The 27756-nt window shown below is 40.7% G+C and overlaps 5 protein-coding genes across 12 annotated transcripts; 2 read left to right on the top strand and 3 right to left on the bottom strand.

Moving 5' to 3' along the window:
* Positions 1 to 7: 7 nt before the first annotated feature.
* Positions 8 to 3946, top strand: LOC18593165 (P-loop containing nucleoside triphosphate hydrolases superfamily protein). Its single transcript, XM_088808486.1, has 2 exons — positions 8 to 154; positions 319 to 3946. The coding sequence occupies exon 2, from the start codon at positions 838 to 840 to the stop codon at positions 3829 to 3831; it is 2994 nt and encodes a 997-aa protein (XP_088664612.1). The 5' UTR covers positions 8 to 154; positions 319 to 837; the 3' UTR covers positions 3832 to 3946.
* Positions 3947 to 4176: 230 nt separating this feature from the next.
* PRA1.G2 (prenylated RAB acceptor 1.G2) lies at positions 4177 to 4929 on the bottom strand. Its single transcript, XM_007020250.3, has one exon. The coding sequence runs from the start codon at positions 4927 to 4929 to the stop codon at positions 4354 to 4356; it is 576 nt and encodes a 191-aa protein (XP_007020312.3). The 3' UTR covers positions 4177 to 4353.
* Positions 4930 to 6863: 1934 nt separating this feature from the next.
* LOC18593163 (hapless protein) lies at positions 6864 to 14204 on the bottom strand. 5 transcript variants are annotated; one of them, XM_018124648.2, is made up of 4 exons: positions 14060 to 14204; positions 12654 to 13065; positions 10721 to 11897; positions 6864 to 10256 (listed from the first exon to the last, which is right to left on the bottom strand). In XM_018124648.2, the coding sequence occupies exons 2-4, from the start codon at positions 12845 to 12847 to the stop codon at positions 7257 to 7259; spliced, it is 4371 nt and encodes a 1456-aa protein (XP_017980137.2). In that variant the 5' UTR covers positions 12848 to 13065; positions 14060 to 14204; the 3' UTR covers positions 6864 to 7256. The 5 variants fall into 5 exon arrangements, with proteins under 5 accessions (XP_017980137.2, XP_007020310.3, XP_017980136.2 ...); XM_007020248.3 differs by lacking the exon at positions 14060 to 14204 and adding an exon at positions 13918 to 14053; XM_018124647.2 differs by lacking the exon at positions 14060 to 14204 and adding an exon at positions 13819 to 13838.
* Positions 14205 to 16763: 2559 nt separating this feature from the next.
* On the bottom strand, positions 16764 to 21901 carry LOC18593162 (uncharacterized protein At4g26450). Of its 4 annotated transcripts, none has more exons than XM_088808087.1 (5): positions 20012 to 21899; positions 19077 to 19939; positions 18666 to 18876; positions 18357 to 18411; positions 16764 to 17413 (listed from the first exon to the last, which is right to left on the bottom strand). In XM_088808087.1, exons 1-5 carry the CDS (start codon positions 21005 to 21007, stop codon positions 17358 to 17360), a joined length of 2181 nt encoding a protein of 726 aa, XP_088664213.1. In that variant the 5' UTR covers positions 21008 to 21899; the 3' UTR covers positions 16764 to 17357. The 4 variants fall into 4 exon arrangements, 3 of the variants coding, with proteins under 3 accessions (XP_088664213.1, XP_007020308.3, XP_088664214.1); XM_007020246.3 differs by having other exon boundaries at positions 19077 to 21027; positions 21527 to 21899; XM_088808088.1 differs by having other exon boundaries at positions 19077 to 20778; positions 21527 to 21899.
* Positions 21902 to 22367: 466 nt separating this feature from the next.
* Positions 22368 to 27464, top strand: CLC-F (chloride channel F). Its single transcript, XM_007020244.3, has 9 exons — positions 22368 to 23094; positions 23819 to 24221; positions 24418 to 24612; positions 25113 to 25567; positions 25675 to 25779; positions 25869 to 26054; positions 26198 to 26410; positions 26496 to 26725; positions 26911 to 27464. The coding sequence occupies exons 1-9, from the start codon at positions 22714 to 22716 to the stop codon at positions 26987 to 26989; spliced, it is 2247 nt and encodes a 748-aa protein (XP_007020306.3). The 5' UTR covers positions 22368 to 22713; the 3' UTR covers positions 26990 to 27464.
* Positions 27465 to 27756: the final 292 nt, after the last annotated feature.

Genomic DNA, 27756 nt, shown 5'->3' with positions numbered 1-27756 from the left:
TGTTCAAAACCTCACAGATCCAGCCCAACATCAGATTCCCCCTCCTCTCTACAGCTGGTTTATTGAGAGAGAAGATAGAGATTACCATTCAGGATTTGCAGCAGAGGGTTTTGCTCTTCTTTTTCTTCGCCTCAAAAGTAAAAACAAAGCTAAGGTAAGTAAACATCTATTGCATCAGTATTATGGTATTTTGATGATGGCTTCTTCTGGGATATGAGATGAAACTAAGCTCTGCTCACAAGCTTGTTATATTAGGTGCTAAGGAAAGAGTTTTGTTTAGATTAAACATTAATCGATATCATTCATTTATTGTTTCAGTCTATGAGAGCAAAGCCTGAATGATTCCCGTCGTATGAAAACTAAAAGCTGATAGCAGATTATGGGGTTTAATGGACTGCTCCACATGTTGTTAATACCTCCGGTCAAATCTATTCCATCATGGGCACAAGAAAACAGGTGAAGCTCTGACGGAAGCGAGGCCCACAAAATGAAGTGAGATAAATCACATGCAGATTTCTCCTGTGTGAAGACATCACTGTTGCATTCATCTTCTGCCACAGACCTTGGTCAGAGCTATTCACTCAATTATATCTGTCAGCGAAAATTGATGCAAAAGAATCCAGGACGGGGTCAGGATCCTTGGTGACACACATAATGCAAGGGGCTTTTATCTGCTTCCGCACTGTGACGATAACTTGCAAAGTACAAGCAGAGAAAAGCACCATTGTGGTGTAGACTCTAGAGAAGAACATTGTACAGCACTACAGCTTAGCTTTCTTAGAAGTTGGAAGAAGTGAGATCTACTGCACCGCTACAGACATCAAATCCTTCACGGCTATGGGTGAAGAAGAAGCATCAGTATCGCGTAGTGGCAAACTTTCTCAAGAAAACCATCCCAGCGGCCTCACCATCAAGACTTCCTCTTGTTGCAGCAAAATTGGTAAAGATGCTTTAACCTTAATCCCTACGGATTTGCATTCTCCAAGCTTAAAAACCTCAATTGAGTCATCTCCACACAACTCTCCATCCTTGGTGTCCCCACCCTCGTCAGCATTTGTTTCAGCTTTACAGTCGCCATATATCTCACCAAGAGCCACAAACCCGAAACCCCAAGAGAACTCAACTCCGCAAGATAACCCTCCTCTTGTTACTCATCCATCACCGCCAGTCTCATTCAGAGGGGGTTCGCAATCTGATGATACACCAAGTAGTTCCTACACTCCCCCATCAGACCAGTATGAGTACTCTGATGACCCTGCAGATCCGAAGCTCAAGTTTGTAACTTGTGTTCCAGTCCCAGATCCTGCTCCACGCATCTCATTCTCATTCCCAGTGCCTCGAATTTCCTTCGCAAAAGCTCCTGTTTCTCCGGCTTCTAATGCCAAACTCAGGAGCTGTGATGTTTTCATTGGCTTCCACGGTCAAAACCCAAATTTGGCTCGCTTCTGTAAGTGGCTTAAGTCAGAGCTGGAGCTTCAGGGGATTGCTTGCTTTGTTGCAGATAGAGTCAAGTATTCAGATAGTCAGAGTCATGAGATTGCTGACCGAGTCATCTGCTCAGTCACATATGGAGTTGTGGTGGTCACTAATTCTAGCTTTCTCAACCATCTCAGCTTGGAGGAAATTAGATTCTTTGCTCAAAAGAAGAACTTGATTCCACTCTTCTTTGACACGGGATCTGCTGAGATCATGGGACTTCTCAACTGCAATTCAATTAATAAAGAATGCAAAGAGGCACTTGACGGACTAATCAAGAGTCATGAGTTCAAGCTGGAAGCCAGTGAGGGTAATTGGAGAAGCTGTGTGGCTAAAGCTGCAGGAATATTGCGAGCAAAGCTTGGAAGGAAGAGCGTGGTAGAGACAGATTTTGTTGGTGAAGGATTTGAGGAGCTGCCCTTTCCAAGAAACAGGTTTTTTGTGGGAAGAGAGAAGGAGATAATGGAGATTGAAACTGCCTTATTTGGACACGCTGATTCTCTTGAGCAAGATTGTTGCTCTAGGCCTATTATAAAAGGTGAAGCAAGCGGGCAATCTGAAGGGCTTGCTGATGAAGAAAGTGATCATAATGTTTCCAGTAGGGGGAGGTACATTAATTTGGAATTGGGTAAGTGCAAAGAGCCGACGCTAGAGGCATGGGTTGAGCCTGTTATGGGAAGAAATCCAACCCAAAGGTCCAAATACAAGAAATCAAAAAGTGGGAACTACAAGAGCTTAGGCAGCAGTGTGATTTGCATAAATGGGATTCCTGGCATTGGAAAGACAGAGCTTGCTCTTGAATTTGCCTATAGGTATTCTCAGAGATATAAGATGGTTCTTTGGGTTGGTGGAGAAGCCCGATATTTCCGGCAGAATATACTGAATTTATCACTCAATTTGGGATTGGATGTGAGTGCTGATGATGAGAAGGAAAGGGGCGGTATTCGATGCTTTGAGGAGCAGGAATTTGAAGCATTCAAGAGAGTGAAGAGAGAGCTCTTTCGAGACATGCCTTATCTGCTGATCATCGACAATCTTGAGACAGAGCGAGAGTGGTGGGAAGGAAAAGACCTGCATGACTTGATTCCTAGGAACACCGGAGGGTCTCATGTGATTATCACAACTAGGCTATCAAAGGTGATGAATTTTGACACAACGCAGCTTCCTCCATTGCCTTCATCTGATGCAATGATTTTAGTAAGAGGAAGAAGGAAGAAAGACTATCCAGCTGAGGAGTTGGAGTTTTTGAGAAAATTTGATGAGAAATTGGGAAGATTGAGCTTTGGTTTATGGATCATTGGTTCACTGCTTTCCGAACTTGCCATTTCTCCATCCGCACTCTTTGAAGCTGTAAACGACGTCTCACTTGAAGATAATTCTACTTCATTATATATGATCACTAGTGGTGAGCAATACTGCAAGAACAACCCTTTCTTGATGAAAATTCTATGTTTTTGCTCCGCTGTCTTACAGCAAATTAATGGGAGAAGGAACATTCTTGCCTCACGAATGCTTCTTGTTGGTGCTTGGTTTGCACCAGCACCCATTTCAGCAAACTTGCTTGCTATTGCAGCTAAGTATATGCCTGTTGCTGGGAACCGATTAAGAAGGTGGACTAAGTGCCTAAGTCTCACGTTCGTTTGTTGTGGTGGATGCGGTTTAGCTACTCAAAGTGAAGAAGATTCTGCTATTCTCCTAGTAAAGCTAGGATTGGCAAGAAGAGTTAATCGACAGACTGGATGTTGGATTCAGTTCCATCCTATAACTCAAGCATTTGCAAAGAGGAAAGAGTGCTTATCTGCTGCAAAAGCCACAGTCCAAGGCATAAGAAAAGCCGGTAACCCATTTCTGAATTCTGATCATCTATGGGCTTCTGCATTTCTTGTATTTGGATTTAAGTCCGAACCCCCTATTGTGCAACTTAAAGCCATTGATATGGTTTTATATATCAAGAAGACGGCACTACCATTAGCAATCAGAGCCTTCACAACATTCTCAAGATGCAACTCGGCATTGGAGTTATTGAAGGTGTGCACAAATGTGTTGGAGGAAGTAGAAAAGTCATTTGTATCTCAGATACAAGACTGGTGTCATGGGTCGCTTTGCTGGAAAAATAAGTTACAAGGTAATCAAAGGGTGGATGAGTACGTGTGGCAAGATGTGACATTGTTGAAGGCTACCCTATTGGAAACGAGGGCAAAGCTGCTGTTAAGAGGTGGGCATTTTGACAGCGGTGAAGAAGTCTGCAGAACTTGTATCAGTATTCGGACAGTGATGCTTGGGCACAATCATACCCAAACCTTGGCTGCTCAAGAAACACTTGCAAAGTTAGTGAGAATGAGGAGCAAGATATGATAAGCTCACTCTCAAGATAAGTTCAGTTTTGTTCACGATGTAAAACACAGACGAATTTGTATCTTTCCATTGACTTGGATTAGATAGGAATTGGCACTGCTTTTGTTGATTTTCTCTTATGTGAGTAAACAGCGTGTTCGGAAAACAATCTGCCACTCCCACAGCAAGGAAGAGAAGTCCCATGTTAGATGGAGTGTGCCTGAATTCCGAGATGAGTAAAGTGAGTCATCTACGTATGGTTTAGAAGCAGATACCGAGATCAATTCTCTAATGCCATTGGTAAGTGATAAACCATTGTATATTTGTTAAACTATTAGTAGATTGAATTGAACAAAACCCAACCCAGAAAGAACCACCTTTTTGCAAATTCAAATCCAATGCAAAGTCTGAGAATCTATGACCAAACTAACTACCAAGTACAACATACACAAACCAAACCAAACCAAAAACTGTCAATCAAAATTCAAAACTCTCTCACACCCTTGCTAGTACACTTTTAAAGAAGAAAAAGCAAAATTCCTGCTAATTCGGAGAGGGGGAAGCAGATGTAGAGCGGACCAACCCGGTAGAAACGGCGTCGTTCTCATCGAGAAAGAGGCCATCGGAGTTCCTAAGAAGGGCGTGGACCCCGCAGACAAGTACCCCGATCGCTAAACCTAAGGCCAAATTTTGGAGGACGCCGCACACCCAGACGGTCAACACGGAAAGGAAAGCCAAAGAGAAGAGCACAAGGCGATCGCTGACGCAATGGCCCCAGAGCACGAGTGGGTCCTCTCTGAAGAAGAAGAGGAGGAGCCAAAGAGCGCAGACGACGCAGCAGAGGAGGAGCGAGAGCGGGGAACCAATGAGGGAGAGGGCGCAGGTGGCGGCAACGACGAGGGAGTAGTTGGCGGAGAAATAGTGGAAGTTGGCGGGGGCACGGGAGAGGAAGGAGTTGGGTGGGGAGAAGGATCGGGAACCGGAGCCGAGGAGTTGAGGCCAGGGGCGAAGGTGGCGGGAGAGGGAGGCAGTTAGATTGTGAAGGGAGCGAGAGGGGACGTGAGAAGGAGAGATGGGGATGGTGGTGTACGTGGCGGGCGCTGATTGGTGGTTCTGCATCTCTTTAAATTTTGGTCCCGAGGAGAGGACGAGACAAGAAGGACCGTTGAAAGTGGGTTGGACGGTTTGTTTGGGTTCTGTTTTGTTGCTTCTTTTCAAACCCCTGTTTGGAACTAGACGCAAATAGAGGGATAGGGATAGGGCGTCTGTCTCTCAATCTGTTTTTTTTTTTAGCCTTTTATCCCCATTACTTACTTGATAAAAAAAAACAGCAATGAAATTGAAAAGGTTGGGGTTTATGAAACACTGCCGCGCCATGTCAGGTCCCATCCCCATACAAAATTTTGTAGCCAAACAACAAAAAAAGTCAAAATTAAGCTCCAAATCAGAGCTATTATTATTATTATTATTATTATTATAAAGTATTAATTAATTGTTGGGCCAACTACAACTACCCCGATGATGTATAGATTACCAAAAATTTTCAACACTTGGTATTAGGGGCAGTTAAACCTTATGCTAGTACAATAATATATAGTAAAATAATCCCTTAAGGTTTACATTGTTATTTGTTTCGCAAGGAAAGGAACAGCAAGTGTTTTTGATGTGAATAGGGTGCGTGTGTTAGAAGTATTCATAGATTTGTGTTTTGGTCAACCTTATGATTATGAAATGTATACTATGCTTACATCCTGGCTGGCATTGGCTTTGGCTTTGGCTTTGCTTGAGGATAAAAATGACAACTTAAGACAGACATTGAGCATTGTTAGGGGGAGAGAGAGAGAGAGAGAGAGACAAGGAATGGCCCACAGAGCATTCTTGTTTGTGAAGAGGTGAGCTTTTCACCATGCAAAAACGCATTATCCCACCACACGTTGCATCGCTCCCTTCACCCCATACCCAAATTTACAACCTCAAAGTGGGTTGGGAGTGCCATTTCAAAATGATTACACTCTCTATCTATCTTCTTTCTATCTATCTATCTATCCATCCATCCATCCATCCATCTTTCACTCTCCCCTCTCCAAAAGTAAAACATATTGCTAACACAACGGCCATCTCCTCTCCTCTCTTCTCTTCTCTTCTCTTCTCTTCTCTTCTCTTACCACAACCAACCCCATCATGACTCCACTTCCTACTCTTATTCTATAACGGCTATGTATGTTTCATGCTATTGCCAAAACCAAATTTCCATGTTTTACTCTCGGGATTACTCACTCCTCGCTTCTCTTTAAGTAAAAAACAGGAGCTTCACTCAATCTGCTTTGGGCCTCCTGCATTACTATTAATTCCCTATGTGCAGCTTAACTTCACTTGTCTCCTGCCCCACATCATAACCTTATTATCTTTTTTTACTCAAAAATTCTTCTACTTCTACTAATTTGTATCCTCCTGGGATGTCAAAGACCGGTAACTGTTATCCTTGCACAGAAGATATATTATATTTTATGTAACACTCATGTATATATATGTCTGTATGTATATTGAAATTAGCATCAGAAGCGTAACCTTGGTGTTCTTACATTTTCCTCGTTCAGTTTCAGACATGCATGTTGCCATGCCATGCAAGATTCTCACCCTGAGTTGTCAATGGTTCCAGCTGTGAAATTAAGATGAAATGAAAGCTCCTCTATCTAGTACATCTTTTAAATTGTCCTCAGGATACCAGTCACCAACACAACTATTGACATCTTATGTTGTCACAAAGTCAAGCAACAATAAAGCTTAAATTGCCGCATATATCGACTTTAATGATCCTGAATTCATCAGCTGATGAACGATATGAGTAACTCATCTCATCACATCACAGATTACCCCAGTTTTGAATAACTAGAGCGGCACAGGTTACCACAACAGCAGAGATTGAAACCGATCCGAGATCGTAATATTAATGCCTACACCTAGACCATTCATTAGTGAGATTCGACAATATCATTGCCTTGAGTCCCAGCAACTGGTTTGAAAACGTGAAAAACAGCTCCGACAAAAAATACTGAGAAAAGCAACATAAATACTTTTATAGGAACACTTTTTAACTCCATTGGCTTTAAGCCAAGGTCCCTTTGTCAGTTTTTATTCAAGGTTTGCTTATACATTATCTAGTCTCTGGGATAACTTTAAAATTGCCTAAGCAGAAGCCTCAAAAACTGCATGAAGTTTACCCAACAGTAAGTGAATAAAAAATAAATACAAACTCTGAGATCTCATTTGCTGAACTTGCACCGAATCTATTAATCAAACTGCCATTATTTTAGCTGTTGAGAATCATTTTCGAACCCCAAAAGTTTCTGTCAGTTGTCATGGAGAAGCTCAAGATTCAGTACAAGTTTGATATGAAACCTGCTGATGCATAGACCATCTAAGGATTCCCATCCCAAGCAAAGCTGCTAAGACAAACTTGGAGAATAATAGAGTGCAGATCTGAGATGGCTTGTTGAGGGCGATGCAGCCATAAAAGGACCCCGCTGCAGCACACCAGAACCTTCTGAAGTGCAGTCCCACCTAACAGGACTAGTATTGGCTCTCCTGGAAGGGATTGTGTGAAAGTTGTTATTGTGCACCACTGTTGGGTCACCTATTAAAGGAGAGTCCTCTGACTGATAACGAGAAAAAGGATTCTTGTGCCTTACAATATGATTAGGAACTAATGGCATTGAAATGCCATATGATATTAGTTGGCTTTCCCTCAATCCTTCAGAGTGTTTGGCAATGTCAGCTGTCTTGTTGGTTTCAGTTTCAGGAGCATCATCAATGACAATGACTTCTTTACTGGAAACAGCAGAATCCCCATAACGTTGTCGGCAGTCTAAAGTTGTAACTTTCTCCATATCATATGTTGCTGCTGGACCTAGTTTGTTTTTAGGTCTATTTGGTCGAGTTGGCAAATTACAGTTACCTTCATACTTGTACAGCTCCATAGAGGCCGTGAAACCACAATCCATATGCTCATCAAGAACCATGCCAGCTGGAAACTGCAAAGGTGTTTGTGGTGTTGCAAGACTTGCACGGTTTCTATAGCCATTAGTCAACCGAACATCAAAAGATTGCCCCACCAAATCATTTGGATTCTGATCAAAGATTAAAGAACCCTGAGGCATTGTGTGATGGAAGGACAGGCCACCTTGATTCCGGATATTGCTAGAGGAGATTCCAGAAGAAGTTGGAAAGTTAGGAGTTAGACAATTACTCTGGGCACATGACTGGGCCTGACCAAGTGGCACAGATGCATCTTCCTCTTTATTAACCACCATTAAGTTCTTTCCCATCAGCCTGAGAATGGGATTGGAAGAAGATGGACTAGCAGAATCACAGTCACTGCGACTGGAAAGCTTGACACCAGCATCAGGGCATCCTTTAAAAGGAATGGGACCTGCAGGGGTTTTCACGGTAGGGAGAACCATTTGTTCAGATCCTAAATTTGCACCGCTGCTCAGAGAAAATGTTTCTGGTCTTGCATCCAAATTATTATGTCTGATATTTGGATTGGTACCAATTTGCATTCCTGTGGCAGGCACCATCATTGAAGCCATTGTTCGTCGCCTTAGTAGTTGTGACTCCTGATAATTTAGGGAAAAACTCTGAGAGGATCTCTCTTTTCTTTGGCAACAGCATGGCTGATCGTCATTTTTAAAAATCAAAGGTCGCTTTTCCATAGATATTCTATGGACTCTAAATTTCTCTCCTTCAAAAGTTCTTTCAGGTCCCATGCTTGTCTGCGGAACTGCAGCACCATTCTCAACTAAGGGCTCAGGCTTGGCAGTAGAGTAGCCAGATCTATCCCTTTCTAGAGTTGCAGGAGGACCAATGAATGCTGATGGTTCTGCATACTTCAAATCTGACCTAGCTTCCGCAGAATTAGAGATTGTTGACACTGCAGATATGGGTGAATCTGATGAGTCTCCATCTACCAAATCAAGCTGATCTTGAGAGGATTGAATCCGGCTGGTTGTCAATGATGAATTCCCTTGAAAATCATCAGAGCCCATATCCCTAGGACTAGGCAAAAATGAACCTGGTGGACCGGGAATAGGTATTGGATCAACCTCAGGAAAAGAGTTCCCTTGTGCTGCATCAGAATCTAGTTCTCCTCCCATATTAGAAGTTTGTCCAATTATACCATGGTCAACTTCAGCACAAAACATGTTAGGTTTATCAACAAGACTTGGTCTCGTAGGGTCCGGCAGTCCTTGACCCCCACATAAAGGTCCACTGTAATCTTCAATAGATTGTAAAGAATTGGATCTATTCTTTGAAGGATTACTCAGTTTGTTAAACTTGGTTTCTACTGACTGACTCAAACTAGTAACCGTCTCCTCAACAGATTCCAAACCATCAACTTTATCCAGAATATCTTCATTGCCTCGAGCAGAAGAATCTGTGTTCTCCCTCTCATCATGATCATAACAGTAAGGTGCCGATTGTATGCTCTTCAAAGGCATAGTTATCTCCCTCCCGGAAATACTTACTCTTCCTCGTTGTTCTCCAGTTCCCTGGACACTGCTTCCACCAAATGACAGTTCTTCAGTAATCTCTTTCCCCCCACATTGATCATTAGCACCATCATGCACCAAATCACATTCTTGATCTACCTCAGGGCACCAGGCCATTGCCCCCTCATCTATTTCTGCCATAAAATGCAGTTGACTCTCCCTCGTTGAATATTTCTCAACCAAGTTTGACCTAGACTCAACCATGGATGACCTGTTGCTAGCAGCCAGTACATTTTTCTTGGGTGAGGATCTGAAGCATTTGAATGCAAAAGAATGTTGACTAATAGTTGTAGTAGCAGTGACAGGTGTCTCAGGATTACTATTTGCATCAATATCAACCATCTTTTTGCTCAATGAAGATATGCAATTTCCACCAGAGTTCAGAGATCTCACCATATGATCCTCATGTACAAAGGGATGGTCTTTGCTCAACTGATTTCCATTTTGCTTAAGTGGGAGAAGAGACCTCTCCACATTGTTACAGATTCTAGCTCCAAACAAGGGACTCCTTACTCTCTTTCTTCCAAAAGAACGCTCCCTCTTATCAATAACTGGGGCTTCATAAACAGGCTTTTCTATCGTCTCACACTTCTCAGGAGAAGAAATTGGGTTTTCAGATGAAATTTTAAACTTGCGAACACAATTTCTCTCCACCACATGATCCCCTTGATGTGATTGGTCACTCTGACCCCGCAAGTCTCGAGTAACATGCCATTTACAAATCAAAGGTTGCTGTCTAGCTTGAGCATTAGGCTTCCTTGAAAGACCTGCTCGTTTAGAGCACACCCGTTGCCTTAAGTTTCTAGAATCACTAGATTTGATTTGCTTTGTCACCTGTGGGCCCTCACTCCTGCAACTTTCTTCTACTCCACAATATCCTTCTTCACCTCCAACTATCTGTTTAAGATTAGTATATCAACTATATCGATCAACAAAACCAAATTCTTCAATTACAAAAATTGCATCAAAGATGAAAGTAAAATTTCTTTAGACCAAGAAAACATAATATATATATATATATATATATATATATATATATATATATATATCTTTTATTCCCTATTATTCTAGCTGCTAAATGGATACCACGGTCACCGCCAAAGTTATCATCACCAACTACAACTACAAAAAGCATGAAGAGTATTCTGCAACTTATGGCACATAAGGTTGTTTAATTTTCATCTCACATATAGTTAAAGTATTCTAGCCATATAGAGAGAAAAGCCACTCAGCTAGTTAAACAACTATAGGCCCCAAATCTCTTCCTTCTGAAGATTTCATCAAAAGCACCTAAGAAAGAAATATAAAATAATTTGGTAGAAGGCAGAAGACCCATAAAGAGAGAAGAAAGAGAGGCGTACCGTTGAAGAGCGGGTCTTATGGGAGAAAATTTTTCTGCTTTGAGGAGCAAGTTTAAGGTACTTGTGATGTTTTGGGGCATGGCGCCTTTTCTTTTTGGTTGAAAAGAATTTGCTTCCTTTACCTCCTTTCAAAGATTTGTGCGGTCCAAGATCCTCTCCAACTTTTGACACTGGTGGCACATCATTAAACTTTGATAAAATCCGCAGTTTGGTACCATTGGCATCAATATAAACAGCACCTACATCACCAGTATCCTCAGGATGAATTGGGGAAACTCTTTGCTTTTTCCCTTCATCAGATATTTCAAGTCTCTCAGAATCCTGTCTAGGTATGTTTGACGCAGTAGCCCAGCTTGTACCATTCCTCCTGTCAAGTTCTTCTAATGTGCATGGTTTGGCCGTAGCATATACATCAACCATCAGTCTTGTCTTCCTTGGCTTAATTCTATTCCTGGTAAGCTTAGAATCCGCTGTCCACTTGGGAGTTGACTCAACAGAAAGGCACTGATCGATGTGAGCATTCAAGGTGGTATTGGAAGAGGACGAGAAAGTTTTACAAACAGGGCAAACTTTTGAAGCCATTGATTCTGATACAGTGGTACAATTCGAAGCAATATCTTCAGTGGAGCTACGATCAGAATGGGGACCAAATTTCACTATTAATCTGCACTTCTTGCCCGAGGGCCGGGTTGTGTTTTCAGTCTTCTGGGACTTAAAAGGACCAGTAGCTTGAACTTCAGCTGATGCTTCCACTGACGTATCAGTTTCTAATGGTAAGTTGGACTGCTTGTTAACGAGAACTGAGTCTATTTCAGATTGACAAGCACTTGTTGTTGTGGAGGGTAAATCATTTTCATGTTCTCCTCCGGATCTGCATGAGCTATTGTCTATGCAAGTACCTGCTATGTCATGGTTCGAGTGAGCATCATTGGATAACTCTAGTACCACATCATCGTTTGACCCAGATGGCTCTTCATCGAATTCCCTTGTATTTTGCTTCTCAAATGGATTGGTTTCAACCGTACATCTCTTTAAGGATTGGTTTCTTACAGTATCAAGAGGCTGAAATGGTGGCAATGGATCCTTCAAACCATGCTTCAAACAAAGTTGCAAATTTTTTGGAGAAAAGGGCCAATTCGTCTTGATATCCTTGCTCCGGGCAGTGAACACATAATTTCTACAGTACAAAATGCTCTCTGTTGTTAGTAATTGGGATAAATTCATAAAGTTTTCATATGCACAAAGGGGTAACAATACAAAGAGCAATAACTCATCCAAGAGCCTTCTTAGGGGAAACAAAGGTTGAAAATTTAGAAGACTCTGATATTGTATGTTTACTCAGCAGGAAGGAGGGGGAACACAAGGAGCATAAAAATACTCAAAAAGAGAAGAACACATCAACAGTACAGAAGCAGCCAAGCAAAACAAAACCCCAAGATTCAGTGACCTATTAAACTCAACCCTCCCAAGAAAAAAAGGGTACTGCCAGCCTGCTGCGTGATATGGTAAGGAGTAGGACAAGTACACAGGTAGCAAAGAGAAAGCAAGAACTTCCGAGCAGTTTGCTCTAACATAAAATTCATGTACAAAGTGACGTGAAATCAAAAAGACAGACACAAGAAATGAGAGCCAGGTAAATGTTGACTAAACATCATCTTATGGCTGGAGGTATTAAGAGCCGTGAAGGAGTTCATAAGCAAAAGCCCCCCAAAGACCAAAATAGGGACAAGATTGGGGGTGTGTCAAGAGTTAGGCCCCATGTTGAACTGAGTCACCAGGCAACATCAAACTCTGGATCTGACCCAACAAAAGTCTTAAGATGAGATCAAAGAGAAGCTGTTAGAACGCCATGACAAAAACACATCAAGGTTACTATTCATTCTCAACCTGAAGAGAAAGCAAGATGGAGAAAAGTTAAATCAAATTAAATTACCTTATAGAAAATTTGGGGAGTGGGGTATGATGATGATTATGATGATGATGATCAAGAGATGGCTGCTTTAACAGATCTACCTCAGGCAAGGGAAGCTTATGAGGAGGTCTCTCAATCTCATCACTACCACTTTTCAGCTGTAGAAATTGGCAAGGACATGGGGGATCTGGTGGAGGGTTTTCAATGGATAACATCTGATGAAAAGCTTCTCTCTTCTTGTGCTGTTTTTACAACAGTCACAAGCACACTGCTACTGCTTCTATCTCCAGCACTGCCCCTTATCTTCAGCATAACACGTATTCTCTCTAGTCGTAGTTTCTAATAACCACAAACCTCCACGAAAAGCAGCAGCAGCGACAACAAGCAGTATCACAAGATCAAACAATCCCACTCGAATCTTCATCCATTTAGCCTGCAAGAAAGGAGAAAGAAGATGAGATCGAGAGTTATAAAGAAAGACCCAGAAGAAGAAGGCAGACTCGGAGATTCTAGAGCAGTCTAGAACGTTATTTTATGTGAAGGGAAGGAGTGAATTTGAAGCATCTGAGTTTAGATTGATCAAGCAAAGCACAAAACAAGCAAAGAACATAACCAGCAAGGAAAGATGTTGCTCAACAAAGTCTAAAGTTCATGGGGAGCGTTATTTTATGTGGGCGAACCCAAAAAACAAAAATAAAGTTGTGAAATTTGAGGCTTTGTGGCAACACCATCCACTACCAAAGTCTCAAGAAATGATCAAATCCCATAAAGGGCAAACCATATGATAATAGAGAATAAAGGCAAGAGTATTACATAAATGGGAAATTTTGAACCTGAGCAAGAAATTGAGCAAGCCAGCAAGCGAAGAAAGCTTTAGGAAAGGGACCAAAGAGAGATTTACAGGGTGAAAAAGAAGACTGTATAATGGATATATAGTTGAGAGTTGAGACAAACCAAGAAACCCAAATCTCAAATAGTTGAACTTTAACAGACCATAGAGGAAATCTAGTATAACCCCATGGACCAGATTCTCCTTCTCCTTGGGGCTAAGAAACAGCAAGTGTTTGGGTTTGTCAAACTATTGAAGGAACTAGAAGCTCAGAAGACACAGAGATGGAGAAATCATAGTAAATAAGTAAGTTTCAACGTTCAACACAAGTGAAAAAGAACAAGTCCAACAAGAGACCCAGGAAACAAGATGGATGCTTTGAACAGCAGCTGCTGCAGTAGGTCTAGAAGAGATCCACAATCAAGGAGATAGAAGAGAAGATCGGGGCATACAAACCTTGGGAATTTGAGGCAGTTTTCGAAGAGAGTTTTTTGAGGAGAAAATAAGAGAGAAAGGAGGTGTTTTTGAGTACTGTTTAGACTCGAGAAGAGAGAGAGAGAGAGATGAGAACGAGAGAAAAACAGCACCACCCACTCACACATCAAAAGGGCATCAGGTTCTCTCCACAAAAAAGCAAGTTTGTACCATTAATCACCACGATTCACCCCCCATCTGTGAATATGCGTTTAAGACTCAACAAAAGAGAGAGAGAAAGAAAAAGAAGAGAAAGCAAGAGAGAGAGAGAGTGTGTTTGTGTGTTGTTTTTTTTTTTTCTTATTGCAAAATACACAAAGCTGTCCTATCCTATACCTACCCTACAACCCTTCATTTTCTTCCTTTCTTTATTCTTGATTTTTATCACTGCATTGCTGAAATGTCGGTTTTAGTCCCCATCTTTCTGCAAATTCCAAACACTAGGCTCCCATGTTGCCCGCTACACGACAAGCTCTTCCTGTTTTCACAATTATATACATCACCATCCAATATCCATGCTGGAAAAATCAAACATTTACCCTCCAATCAAATAGTCACCATCCTTTCGTCCTTTTCCTTTCTCTGCTTTTTTTTGTTCTTCAGAAAAAAAAATGATTTCTTGGCAATTTGCAAGCCAATAATTAAGACAGTCTCCCCTGCACTAGGATTGTGAAAACCAAGTGTACTGCTGAAAATTTCACGGCTTTGATAAACTCTTCCCCATGCCTCCTCACCTCCAATATCCTTCTATCTTCCCTAACAGGGCATGTAACAAGGCCCTGCCTTTGATGTCTTGTGTCCAAATTTGAATCTTTTTCTTCTCCTTCAATTATTAAAAGTTATAAAGATAATAAATATCCTAAAAGCTGGCTTTTGGGCAAAAGCAAGAAGCAATTACTGAGAAGAGAAGCTTGTTTCCGGAAATATTCATGCATCCATCCGATACCAAACAAAGCTAGATATGGATGTGATGTGAAGACGATGATGGTGATGATGATGATGACCCCATTCCCGCTACCATTTTCCCATGCATGCATTTGCACAGGAAATGATATTTTCTTGTATCCTTCTCAAACTTTGATAATCCCTGTTCTCGAAGCAATCTGAAACTGTAAAACGCAATCTAATTAGTAGCATTTTATTAATGGAGTATTTCTCAAGGTCGGGCTACGTGATGTAAATACGAGCCTGCTTGTACTTTGTATAACTTTCTTCAACTTCAATGCTTTCATACTGAGTGCGTACTTTACCACATATTAAAATGCCTTCAACGGTAAGACTATTATATGCTTTGAAGGTTGAAGGGAGATCAACACGGTTTTCTTTTTGGGTTTTGACAAATTAAATCAATACATATTCATTAAAGCAATCCCTATCCGATTATTACTGCATGGAAAACCTGTGTTCTTTGACTTACTAAGTCGTTTAATCTAATTTTATGTTCCATAATTACATTTTATGGGGAAGACAAAGATTCACCCCTACCCTGCACTTCCGTTGCCACTGCTCTCGCTCTCTCTCTCTCTCTCTCTCTGTGATTTAGGTTATTTGGCAGCCAAATAAAATTAATATATAGTATTTTAATGGGGAACAATAAAAGGGTGGGATGACAAATTGATAAAAGTAAAAAAGCTAAAAATGTGGTTGGACTTGGCAGAACAATAACTAAAATAAATGGTGATTGTTTGTTTGTTGAGTTGAGTTGAGTTGAGCACATTGGGTTGTGTACGTTAGCTAATAGCTATAATAGACAGACACTATGCGTCTCATTAATTAATTAATTAACACTTAGCATTCATTGGCCTAACAATTTTACCATAAACTGAATCCTGCGTAATTTGTTCCGACCTACCATACCACATATGGAGGCGTTTGGTCATATAATGGAATGAAAAGGCAGGACAGGCTACGTAGGCAGTAATAACGAGTGTTAGACATGCAACTTAACATAAAAGAATATCTATGAGTCTAATCTAAATCTAAATCTTATCTAAGGATGATTTGCTATTAGTATTGGTTTTGTTTGTTGCGCAACTTACGACTCACCTCGACGATGGGATCGGGCACAGCACCGGGATCAAGATGGGCGTTGAAAGGAATGTGACAGTTTGATGTCTACGTCTACCTCAATTGGGTCCCTTCCAACTCATTTATTACGTATTTTTGCCAATTCCAGTCATACGTGTACGTACACAACCCTCCCTCCCCCTCCCCCTTGCGCTGCTTGTGCAGTTATTTTCCCCATGTAAGAAACTCCAAATATGTGCAAATTAGCATTGCATTTGCGCGTACGACAAGGACATGTAACCTCTCTGTGTTCCCAGTTTCAACGCCCCACCCCCTACTTATCCAACCCCATCATCATCATCACTCACCCTTTACATTGTTCTTAGTTATCTCAGAAAGCAAAACCATGGTTTCCTGAAGCATCAAGCGTAGCATACTGGTTAGTGAGTAGTGACAGCTCCTCTCGCCTTAAAGAGTGCTTGGTTCACGGTCATGGAAGAGTAACAAGTTTGCTGCATTACACATTCTCTCCAACTTTATTCATTCTCTCGAGGGCTACTATACTAATAAAAGTGAGGGAGAGTGACAATGGATATCATTTCCTAAATGTTATGAAGCAATTATTTACTTCCACTCACGCACACGTGACAAGTGAACATGGTGCGAATGGAGAATGAGCCCACCTCCAACTCCAAGGAGCCCTTTTTGTCAAAAAGAACATCAACTCAGACTGTCAGTGGACTGAGGATCCTCCAGTCTCTGCCTCTTGCATTTGGTATCTCAAGCTTAACATGCTTCTCCAAATTGAAAAACATAGTCAATGAACGTTCTGGATTCTCTTAAATCCAGCTTCTGATAACATTATTTATCTTTTATGTACTGTTACACATATTGCATCAAATAACCTCTCAAGCGCTAGAGTCCAAAACCTTAAAATTTTCCTGTCTAAACAGCCCAGAATATATTGAATCAACATTTAATTATCACTGCCCATCAAAGCTTTGTAGCACTTGCCATGAATCCATCATTTAGAGCGCCCTGACAAGTGAGATGTCATACTACTGCCCTCTCAAAATTATTTCAATCTGCAGCATCCTCAACTAAATAGAACTTTAGTTGCTTACTTGATATCACTCTAGAGCTCAGGCCAGTTCAAGCAAAGGAGCACAAGTAAGATGCTTTAGAAACCAACATGATGAATTTTCTTTCATGTGATGATGGGGTGCAGCAGCCAAATGAAAGAAAAGCATTCATCATCTCTCAAATTCCTATCAGCAGCAGAGATATACAAGCATAATTCATTGGCAAACCTAAACTACATCAAAAGATGGAACTAACGATAATAAAAAGAACCTCAGTGACTAATGTTAACATTCTGAGCAGTATTTTGTCACAAATTTTGAGCAATTGTAGAATCAGAAGGGCTTTTCGTACTCCTGTGCTGGTGGTTGCTCCCAGGCTGGCAAAAAGCCTGTAAGAAATCATCAAAGGATTCTTAGGGTAGAAAAATAAATGGGTTGGAAAGGATGGAAAAAGAATTCATAGCAGAACATTATTTAATTAGATGAGCAAAAGCATTATGCAACCAAATATTTTAACTTATTTTCACCAGTAATAAGTAAGATCCTAGCAGTAGGTGTTACATTAAAATACAATACAGAATTAACAAAGGTAAATTGAAGCATAAATTTTTGGACTATCATAAGGGGTAAAAAAGTCCCAAGGGAAAGAAAATCAATGAAAAGTCTTTTGGCGCAATGGCGTTGAACCTGAACTAGATAATACCTAGTCGTACAAGTGTTAAGCTTATTCTTTCTAATCTTTTCTATCAAGAACTGCCAAATAAACTATCTAGGCCACTTGCTTACACATGCAAGAAGTTTCATAATCCTTATTGTTGCAGGATAATAATTCTTTAAATTCATAAACACAAAAAGTTATGTTCCGAATGCATTCTTTAGCTCCCACCGGGCAGTTCTGCAAGCAATTTATTTGTAATTGCAGGAGCTAAGTATATTTAGTACTATATATTTAGCAAACACCATTTGATTACTTTCAACATGTGTTCTCTTCCAGGATGATGTAAACTTGGGCTAACATGGTGGCAAAATACCAATTTTTTCCCTTGTACCAAATGCAGTATATAAAATTGCGGCAGTCAAAAGAAGAAAACTTAAATTAAAGTATATCCTCTGAATTCTCTTAAAATGCTTAAAAAAGAAGGCAGTTTCCTCGCACTTCCATTTCTTTCCTCTACAGCAGCTGTTAAACATAAACCATGTTTCCACAGTATTCATTTGATGCATGAATCTGCAATGTATTCATTACCAGTCCAGCCAAATACCATACCAGACAGATCAACTACAGACTAGAACTACAAGAAAGCAAACCATGAAATTAAACAGGAGGCATACTTAATGGTATTTCTCCCAGTGACATATATATGGAGTCGTCAAACCCAAGAGTTCCCTGAAATAAATAAAAAAAATACAAAAAATTACTCATCAAGAAAAACCTTATAATATTCAACTAAAATGCATTAGTATAGCTTTATAAAAAATAATAATAACCACTACAATATCATGTTTTAAGAAACTTAACTTCTAGGAAAACCCAAAATTTTCATTAACATTAAGACTAGTAAGTATCAAGATCCCAGGTGTATATAACATATAGATTTGTATACAGAATGGACATCCTACTCACAGCAATTAGTGTTGTACCTCTCCATTATGAAGGCCCATCTCATTCTGCAAAGGATTGATGTTCTCAGTCTGCAGAGGGTTAATGTTTTCATTTTGCAAAGGATGAGGATTGATATCATCTGAAGGGCAACTGGAAATATTTCCGAGGAACTCTGTGATCATAAGCCCATCATAATGATCCGAAACATCAGTCATATCACCATTCATGCTCACAAAAATTGGTTCACTCCTGCATGATAAACAAGTCAAATTCAAGATGAAGACAGGGGCCTACAGGAATTAGCTGCTGCATGAGGCACTTTGCACTTTATACAAAGGGGGAAACAAACAGAAAACCAAGTTTTGAAGATTATTTCATCACTATTTGTATACAGGAGAAGCTGAGATGAGGAGAATGATGAAAATATCATACTAATAAAAGAAACTTACTTCCTCTCCAAATTATCAACAGCCTTGTCTTCATGGATAGAATCATTCTCTAGATCAATTACTTCAATCTCCTTACAGTTACTTGTATGCCTATTTCCTCCACCAGAACTGTTGGAATTACTCATTGACAAATCTATATCAATGGTTGCTGCTTCATTCTTAATTTCCGAAGGAGTAGAGTACATAATAATTGGATCATTATGATGATTTTCATTTATATCAGAAGCTTCCATCAGATTAAGGTCACAGATCTTGAATGCATTTGGAAAAAGCTGCTTTTCTTGTGCATAATTGACACTTGATTCACCATCTCCATCTGGAAATTGAGTATTACTAACCAAGCTGTCTTGGATCTCTTGATTATCAGTCACACCAACTTTCTCAGAAGATGAAGCTGTCCCTTCCAGTGAACCTCCTTTCTTATCACTAAAATCAGAAAAGGACAAGAACTCAGCCTTGGTAGTCACGGGCTGAAGCCATTCTCTTGGTTTTTTGGCTCCCTCCATCAAGCCCCTTTGCTCCAAACCTCGTTTTTCACCTTTCTCTTTAACCACAACCATAGAGCTAGATCTTTGGAGACCAAGCATTCCCTCAACCAATTCCTGCTCACTGTCATGCAAAAGGGCTCTATCAGGGAAAGATTGAGACCTTGTACACTTACCCTGCTCAACACCATAGATGTGATCCAAGTCCCCTCCATCCCCAAAGGAATGAACAGACAAGTCTTTAGAAAGTTCAGAATTAGGGCATTTTGAGTCCTGACTTTTATTTATTAGCATATCACCAGAGGAACCTCCCAAAGAATTTTCTTTAATCAGGGCATTTTGAGTACCACTGGGAGCTCCAATATCAGAAACGGTTTCCTGTTCATTATATGAAACTGAGTCAGTCTTTAAGTTCTTCAATGTCAAGGAAGAACGCGTTTTGGTAGGCACCTTGGCAAATTTGCAGAGTGCCAGTAAATCAGCACTAGTCTTGCCTGAGGGATCATCTTCTGTAGAAGAATGCTGGTAGGGTAAATCCTTCATGGTACCCTCCTTCTCAGTTTCGTCATTATTGCTGCCATCCTTCAGCTCTCCAGCCTCTGTGCTAAAATTTGTAGAATCACCAGAACTCTTCAAGGGTTCGCCATCAGTCTCCAACTTTAGATCTTTCCCGGCACTAGAGGAACTTGCCTTTGAGCCCACTTCATCCTGTAGGTTGTACTTATCATCAAATTCTGGGTAATCTAATTCCTCACTTTTTGGTGCAAACTCGCTTGAAACAGGCTTCTGCAATCCATTACCAACTTGTGGCTCTTCATGATGTCCAGAAACATTATCATCATCAATTTCCATATCAGGAGAACCCCTAATTCTATCTGACCATGACCCACTTCTCCCATATTCTCGACCCCAATCGGAGCTATGACTTCGATAAGATCCCTCCTTCCTTCTTCCTTTAGAAAGATTTCTTGACCCTGTTGGGTTATAATCATCAAGGTACCTCCTCCTGCCTAATCCCAAATCAGGGGTAGAATTTCCCAGACGAGCAAGGGCTGATGTGCGGCCATCTGGTGGAAGGTGCAAGTTATCACCCTCTTGTGACCTATAATCCTGATAATCACCCATCTGCTTCTTCAAACTACCATTCTGCCATTTGGCAGGTAGCACACTAGGGGGCAACAATCCCTGCGAGACCAAGTATTCTGCAGCAAGCCGGCCTGCTTCCATAAATATGTCAGTGCCTTTGCGTGGTGTTGGCGGATGTGATTGAAAGGATTTTGGGTGGCTCTGGCCACGCCCAAAGCCACGCTTGAAGTTGCGGTACTCTGAATTGTAAAAGCCATGGCCTCTACCCGAAGTTTCAGGGGATATCCGGGAAGCGGCAAGCCCCATCCCCAAAGAACTAGACCTATAGCCATTCCCAGGACTTCTATGCCTAGCATGCATGTTTGCAGGCGAGAAAATATCTACACAAACAGAGTGCACTCCCGGAAATCAAGTAAAAGCCAATATAGTAAGAGCTTTAAGCTTAAAGAGGGGTTTTATATAAGGGGAAAAGGCAAAGAAGAACCGACACAGGAATTTAGAAGAATTCCTGGGTTTGTTATTGGCTTGTTGCTCGGAAGTCAGAACAAAACGAGTTAAATATTACCAACCACCAAGAAAATTGTAATATCGATCTAGGTGCCTACAAAATTAAATCTTCCCCGTATCTCCTTGTATCTTTTTTCAATTTTTAGCTAGAGATATAAAACAAAAGAGAATCCCTCGAAAGAGGAAAACAAAACAGTGTCGGGCTGAGCTGAAAGGGTAGCGGGTAGTGAGAAATGACGAGCAAGACTTATCTAAATAATCAGCTTGTCAAGTGGAAAAGGAGAACAATTTTGTATTGTAGGGAATCGCAGAACTGGAGAGATGATAGTCAAAGGTGCAATCTTGGTTGCAGGAAGCAGCAAAAGATCTAACCTTTTTATTGGATGACGTCTGTGTTTGGGTGAAGAAGAAGATCGCCCACCTGTTTCTGCTCTAGTTTCAGGGTTTCAGATCCAACAAGTATTAGAACCTCATCCGATCGCCATCAACAAAAAAAAAATCCATGCATCAAACGGGTCCCTTTCATTTGGAAATCAACTCAAATTCCGACGATGTTGTTGTTTTCTCTGTTTCGTAGTTGTTTCTCTAGGCCAAAAATTTCCTCCTATTTTCTTCTTTGATCTTTGATTTTGGTGTGTCAAAGTTGAGGTTTTCCTTTTGTTTGTCTACGAATTTTGCTCTGTCATTCTGCGGATGAATTGAGACTCGGAAGAGAACCACACGTCAATGCTTGTGTTGCGTAAGCACGCGCCTGGGTAGGTTTTTTATTCTTCCCCTTTTTATCAAATGAGGGATCTTTATTTTCGTAACAAATATGGTAGGCAGTATTTCCATATCAATTCAAGCACGCACGGATTCCATTTCCCAATCAATTCAGAGAAATGAATCCCTTCTCCTTTTCACTGAGGAAGGTTAGGAAAGAAAGACATGGAGCAATCAACCATGCTTTGCCCAATGACCACGTTACTACTTACTATTGCTAGTAGTTTCCTTGTCTAGGCTTCATGGCATGGGTAAATAGAAAGCTTGCATTTTTTTCACCTACGGACAGGACAAAGGGTAAGGTTGCTTTGTGGATCAGTAGACGGTAAAAGTAACAAGAAAGAAATTGAGCAAGGTGAAGGTGAAGGCGAAGGTGTGAGTCTGTGAGGTGAGTGGTGACTCAGTGCCTCTTGTTTGACCAAGCATTCTATTCCAATTTCTAAGCACGTCGACATGCAACGTTTTGCAAGTTGGGTCGGGGATATAAATGTTTTGTCTTTATAGAGGAGCGAGGACGAGGAGCGAGTGGGGAGCCAAACGGCGCGTATTGATTGTTGGACTTGGAAGAATTCCATGGAAGGGAAGAGGGAGAAGGCAAGGCAAGGCAAGGCAAGGCTCGGCTCGGCTCGGCTCGCAATAAAATGTTAAAAAACTCTGGTTTTCAGCATTGCTTGTGATCTCAGCGAAACAAAACATATATGTTGGGGGAAATTAAAAATACTAATACTAATTCGAAATTTATTTAAAGGGTTTGGATTTGGAATGGATAGGAAAAACTGATTGAAAGAATTGAGGAAATGACGGGGGCAGGAGAATACAGCGATCAGAGGCATCTGCTGAGATCCAACAGCCGTAAGGATGAAGATGACGATGACGATAACGACTACGACGACGACTTGGAATCTCAGATGAGCAACAACCACAACAACGCCTTTACAGATCTGTTCAAGCATTTGGACAGGGGCTTCTCCGCCAGGCGCATCAGCTTCAAACGACTCGATAGAGACAGAGACCGCTCCTCACCGTCCTCCATAGATCATCACCACAACCACCATGCTTACGTTATGGATGCCGCTGATGCGCTGGGAGATAGCGCCCCTCCCGAATGGGCCTTGCTGCTTATCAGTTGCTTGCTTGGAGTCGCCTCCGGTCTCTTTGTGGCTGCCTTCAACAAAGGAGTAGGCTTTTCTTTTACGTTTCAACGTTGCTATTTCTTTTGCATTTTCACTTTTATGATTCTGAGATCTCTCAACTCTTCAATCAATGGCTTTAATTTGCTCTCAGAAGGGCTTAATTCATTACTGTTCAAGTTTGCATTTTTGTTTTACCATCATCCTACAAACACCTATTCCTTTTTCTGTAAGATTCTCCTCTGCCCTCTCCTACGTTTTCTTTTCTACATTACTAAATTATTAATTAATAAAAATCTCAACTTTTTTAACATTAATTGATGTTTCGTTTCTCAAACACCCAATCAAGACACAAATTTTCAACTTTTGCTAAAAATTACTATGTCCTCCCTTACAACTTTGATATAGGCTTCTGTACAATTATTCAATTCATATATGGCCCATCTTCCCAGTGCTGTATTTCTTCAATTATCTCGCATATTTTCTTTTACAAATGATCCATCATAGCAGCATATTGATAACACAGTTTCCACCATGCATCTTCATTTGTTGAATCAAAACTTTGTTCACCTTTTCTCAACGGATGTTGACTCCCTTGTTCCTTTTCTCCTTGTCTGTGCTAGTGTAAACTGCTTCCTCTTCAGGTTATTATTGTAGCTTAATAGTATAGTATTTGGCAAAGTAGCCTAGTCCATACATGATAAATGTTTCTCTTGTTCAACATTGCTTCACTTTTTGTGCTCATCTATGATGTTTGCTATTACTCATTCAGGTTCACGTCATACATGAATGGGCATGGGCTGGGACTCCAGTTGAGGGTGCTGCATGGCTTCGTTTACAGAGACTGGCTGACACTTGGCATCGAATTCTTTTGATACCAGTCACCGGTGGGGTCATTGTTGGAATGATGCATGGTTTACTTGATATATTGAACCAAATAAGGCAATCCAGTTCTTCTCAACAACAAGGTGTCGATTTGGTTGCTGGGGTCTTCCCCACAATAAAGGCTATCCAGGCTGCCGTAACTTTAGGTACTGGTTGTTCTTTGGGTACTGAAGGCCCCAGTGTAGATATTGGAAAATCACTTGCCAATGGATTCTCACTAATGATGGAAAACAACAGAGAAAGGAAGATTGCTCTTGTGGCAGCTGGAGCAGCGACTGGGATTGCTTCAGGTACACTGATTGAGCATGTTAATCCAAACACTTGTAGACTTACTTTCATTTGTAGCTGTGGCTTTAATTGGCATAAGCTTTTAAAGTTACCTTCTTGATCTATTGATTTCATCTAGGGGCTACGTATTGTATCATTTTCAAATTGATTGATGAATTGGTTGGCTTTTATCTTTCAACTTCTCTCTCATCTTTTCAGGTTTTAATGCTGCTGTTGCCGGTTGCTTCTTTGCTATTGAAACTGTGGTAAGACCTCTCCGTGCTGAAAACTCACCTCCATTTACAACTGCGATGATAATTTTGGCCTCCGTTATCTCGTCTACCGTATCAAATGCTTTACTTGGGACAGAATCAGCTTTCACTGTGCCATCATATGATTTGAAATCTGCTTCTGGTATTTACCTTCTTGTAATGAATTTCTTTCCATTTTCAGATTGCAGTTTTGATGCTTGTATGTATTTGTGTAAGTTTCTTGGTGTGATTACAGCTTCTGATATTCGTTCCAAAAGTAATTCGTTGTTTAATGAGGAGATTGATGAATTTGCTGCTCTATTGATCTTTGGAATTAAACTGTGCTTCTTGTATGCATGATTAGCAATTTCAGCAATTTTATGTTTTGATAGCATGTCCTCCCCATTTCTATTTTGAAAATTAAAACATATGGAGGGCATATTTGCCTTTCAAATATTTGACAGTGAGCAGCCAGCATAGAGTGTGATTTCTGAACGTATTATCATTTCCAATGGCATACACTCCTGGGGGTTTGGCTTTTCTACCTGAATAGGTCAAACAAGCTTCATGTATCGCACTTCATGCTAAGATACGATTAGGAATGATTGCATATAAGGGAAAAAGTGGCGATACTTACAATATTTATTTGATTTTGTCTTGCAGAGCTACCTTTGTACCTGATTTTGGGAATGCTATGTGGTGTTGTAAGTGTAGTCTTCACTCGATTGGTTTCTTGGTTCACAAAGGCATTTGAGTTTATCAAGGAGAAATTTGGACTTCCTGCTGTAATCTGTCCTGCTTTAGGTGGTTTAGGAGCAGGAATAATAGCTCTTAAGTATCCTGGAATACTATATTGGGGCTTTACAAATGTCAATGAAATCCTACATACTGGGAAGACAGCATCAGCTCCTGGAATCTGGTTGCTAGCCCAGTTAGCAGCAGCCAAAGTTGTAGCCACTGCTTTGTGTAAGGGGTCTGGGCTTGTAGGTGGCCTTTATGCACCAAGTTTGATGATTGGTGCTGCTGTTGGTGCTGTATTTGGAGGTTCAGCTGCCGAACTTATTAATTCAGCTATTCCAGGAAATGCTGCCGTTGCACAGCCACAAGCATATGCACTGGTAAATTTTTCATGGGGAGTTACTGCCCATACATCTCTTGAACTTGGTAAATACCGTTCAATTTTATGTAATTAGCTGATTTTAATACATTCAAGCTTCTACTTTAGGTTGGAATGGCTGCCACATTAGCTTCAGTTTGTTCAGTACCCCTAACTTCAGTTCTGCTTCTCTTTGAGCTGACAAAAGATTACAGGATATTACTTCCTCTCATGGTAATTCTTTATGTGATGGGACATTGTCTAAACATCTCCATTTTCTTAACTTTGATAATTTTTTTCTTCTTTGTCATTTTGGCAAATAGGGTGCTGTTGGATTAGCCATATGGGTTCCTTCTGTGACTAACCAGAACAAGGAGCCTGAAGTATCTGATACAAGGAATATAGCAAGAGGATATTCTTCCGTTACTGCTGCTGAGGAACTCTCTGTCATAGAAAAGGTTGCTGACAATGAAGTCGTAGATGAAGATACGCTTCTTGAAGATCTTAGGGTATAATTTCCTCCTTTTGTTTCAGAAAAGATTTTCAAAATGGTCTAGTTTTTTTTGAGCTTCTCATCAGTTAGCATGTAGCGTATTTCCCTTATTCATACCCGTTTTTCCTTGATGAAATCTGCATCTTTGCTTGTTGTTAGGTGTCTAGGGCCATGTCAAAGAAGTATGTAAAGGTGTCAATGGCTGTTACTTTAAAAGAAGCAATGAAATGCATGCATGACAGCCATCAGAATTGTGTGCTTGTTGTTGATGAAGATGACTTTCTGGAGGGGATTCTCACGTATGGTGATGTTAGACGGTGCCTGTCTAAGAAGCCTAAAGATGTCTCCAATGGTGATTCAACAGCTCTGGATGTATGTAACTCCAGCTCTCTCTCTCTCTCTCTCTCTCTCTCTCTCTCTCTCATGTTTTAAATAAGGCATTGTGAAATCCTTACAGGTGAAATGTCTCGTTTCCTCTGTCTGCACTCGAGGGATAAGTTACTGTGGGCAAGAGCGTGGACTTTTAACCTGTTATCCGGACACGGACTTGGCAATCGCCAGGAAGTTGATGGAGGCCAAGGGGATAAAGCAATTGCCAGTGGTGAAACGTAGGGGAGAACCCCACAAGGGAAGGAAGCGAAGAATTGTTGCTGTTCTTCATTACGAATCAATTTCGAACTGTCTCAGGTTCCTTATTTATGTTTCATTTTGTTGTTCTATGATGGTATATCCCTCTTTCTTTTCCAGCAGATGGTATCCTTATTAGGGCTGCTATTCTAGATTCTACTGGGGGTTTGTGGTTTTGGTGTCTGATTGATTTTTATACCATCTACTTATTAGTTATGATTTGATGCTTTTTGTTGTCCATGCAGAGAGGAGATAAATCATAGGAAATCAGTCCATCAGCATAGGAAAGAGAACAATCTGGAGGAGATGGCAAATGGCCTTTAATGTAGCGAAGCAGCTGATTGTCAAATTTTTAGCTTCTCGGCCTGCTGCTACATACTGCAACTTAGAAGAGAGACCAAGGAAGTTGGTTACGCCTACTTTAGAATTGGGACTCCAAGTCAGGCTTTGAGTCGGGATTACTCCATATAGGATTACCACAGCTTCTGCTGAGCTGATATACCTGAGGATTGTTGATGTAATTTAGAGAAAAATGCCTTGTACATGTACTTTTACAGTTATATAGTTCAATATTAGAGGAAAAAGATAGTGCAAATCAGTAGGCAAATCTTTTTTTTTTTGTTTCTCTTTTTCCAATATCAGAGAAGCAAATGGTGTGGTCATTGAGGTGGAATCAGATGGATAGAGCTTGGCTCAATTATATTCATCATGTGATGAACTTAATTGTAAGAAATTTTGTGATACCATTGATTTGTAAGATGTTTACATGAAATGCTCATAAATGTTGGTCTTGGGTATATATTTGTTTTCATTAATGCACTGTTGGCTGGTTACAACTTACAACGTGGTTTCCGTCTCGTCTCCTCTTCTCTGTTAAATGGGAACCAAGGGATCCAAAATACACTCCGACTTTGCAACGAAAGGGTATCATTTGTCAGTTGTTGCTCCAATCAGAACAGCTACTAAATGAAACATACTTACAACAGCATCCTTTTCCTGGCATGGTTTTTCACCGTGTTCAACTCAAGTACCAACAATCTAGCGTTGCAGTTCCTCTTTTGGTATTTATACTGTTCCATCTTGTCGGTGCA

The sequence above is a fragment of the Theobroma cacao genome, chromosome 7, assembly GCF_053813885.1.
Source record: "Theobroma cacao isolate CCN51 chromosome 7, ASM5381388v1, whole genome shotgun sequence".
In the NCBI taxonomy this organism is placed as follows: Eukaryota; Viridiplantae; Streptophyta; class Magnoliopsida; order Malvales; family Malvaceae; genus Theobroma; species Theobroma cacao.
Note: the sequence above shows the minus strand (reverse complement) of the source record. Positions and strands in the feature narration are given on the sequence as shown.

Excerpts from the sequence above, each read along its gene's own strand:
- LOC18593165 (XM_088808486.1), top strand. The coding sequence starts at position 838 with ATGGGTGAAGAAGAAGCATCAGTATCGCGTAGTGGCAAACTTTCTCAA.
- PRA1.G2 (XM_007020250.3), bottom strand. The coding sequence starts at position 4,929 with ATGCAGAACCACCAATCAGCGCCCGCCACGTACACCACCATCCCCATC.
- LOC18593163 (XM_018124648.2), bottom strand. The coding sequence starts at position 12,847 with ATGTTATCCATTGAAAACCCTCCACCAGATCCCCCATGTCCTTGCCAA. Across the intron at positions 11,898-12,653 it reads CTCCCCAAATTTTCTATAAG|AAATTATGTGTTCACTGCCC; the intron begins GTAATTTAATTT and ends TTTGTACTGTAG. Across the intron at positions 10,257-10,720 it reads ATAAGACCCGCTCTTCAACG|ATAGTTGGAGGTGAAGAAGG; the intron begins GTACGCCTCTCT and ends AATCTTAAACAG.
- LOC18593162 (XM_007020246.3), bottom strand. The coding sequence starts at position 21,007 with ATGCATGCTAGGCATAGAAGTCCTGGGAATGGCTATAGGTCTAGTTCT. Across the intron at positions 18,877-19,076 it reads GTTGATAATTTGGAGAGGAA|GAGTGAACCAATTTTTGTGA; the intron begins GTAAGTTTCTTT and ends TTTATCATGCAG. Across the intron at positions 18,412-18,665 it reads TGGGCCTTCATAATGGAGAG|GGAACTCTTGGGTTTGACGA; the intron begins GTACAACACTAA and ends TATTTATTTCAG.
- CLC-F (XM_007020244.3), top strand. The coding sequence starts at position 22,714 with ATGACGGGGGCAGGAGAATACAGCGATCAGAGGCATCTGCTGAGATCC. Across the intron at positions 24,222-24,417 it reads AGCGACTGGGATTGCTTCAG|GTTTTAATGCTGCTGTTGCC; the intron begins GTACACTGATTG and ends TCATCTTTTCAG. Across the intron at positions 25,780-25,868 it reads GGATATTACTTCCTCTCATG|GGTGCTGTTGGATTAGCCAT; the intron begins GTAATTCTTTAT and ends TTTGGCAAATAG.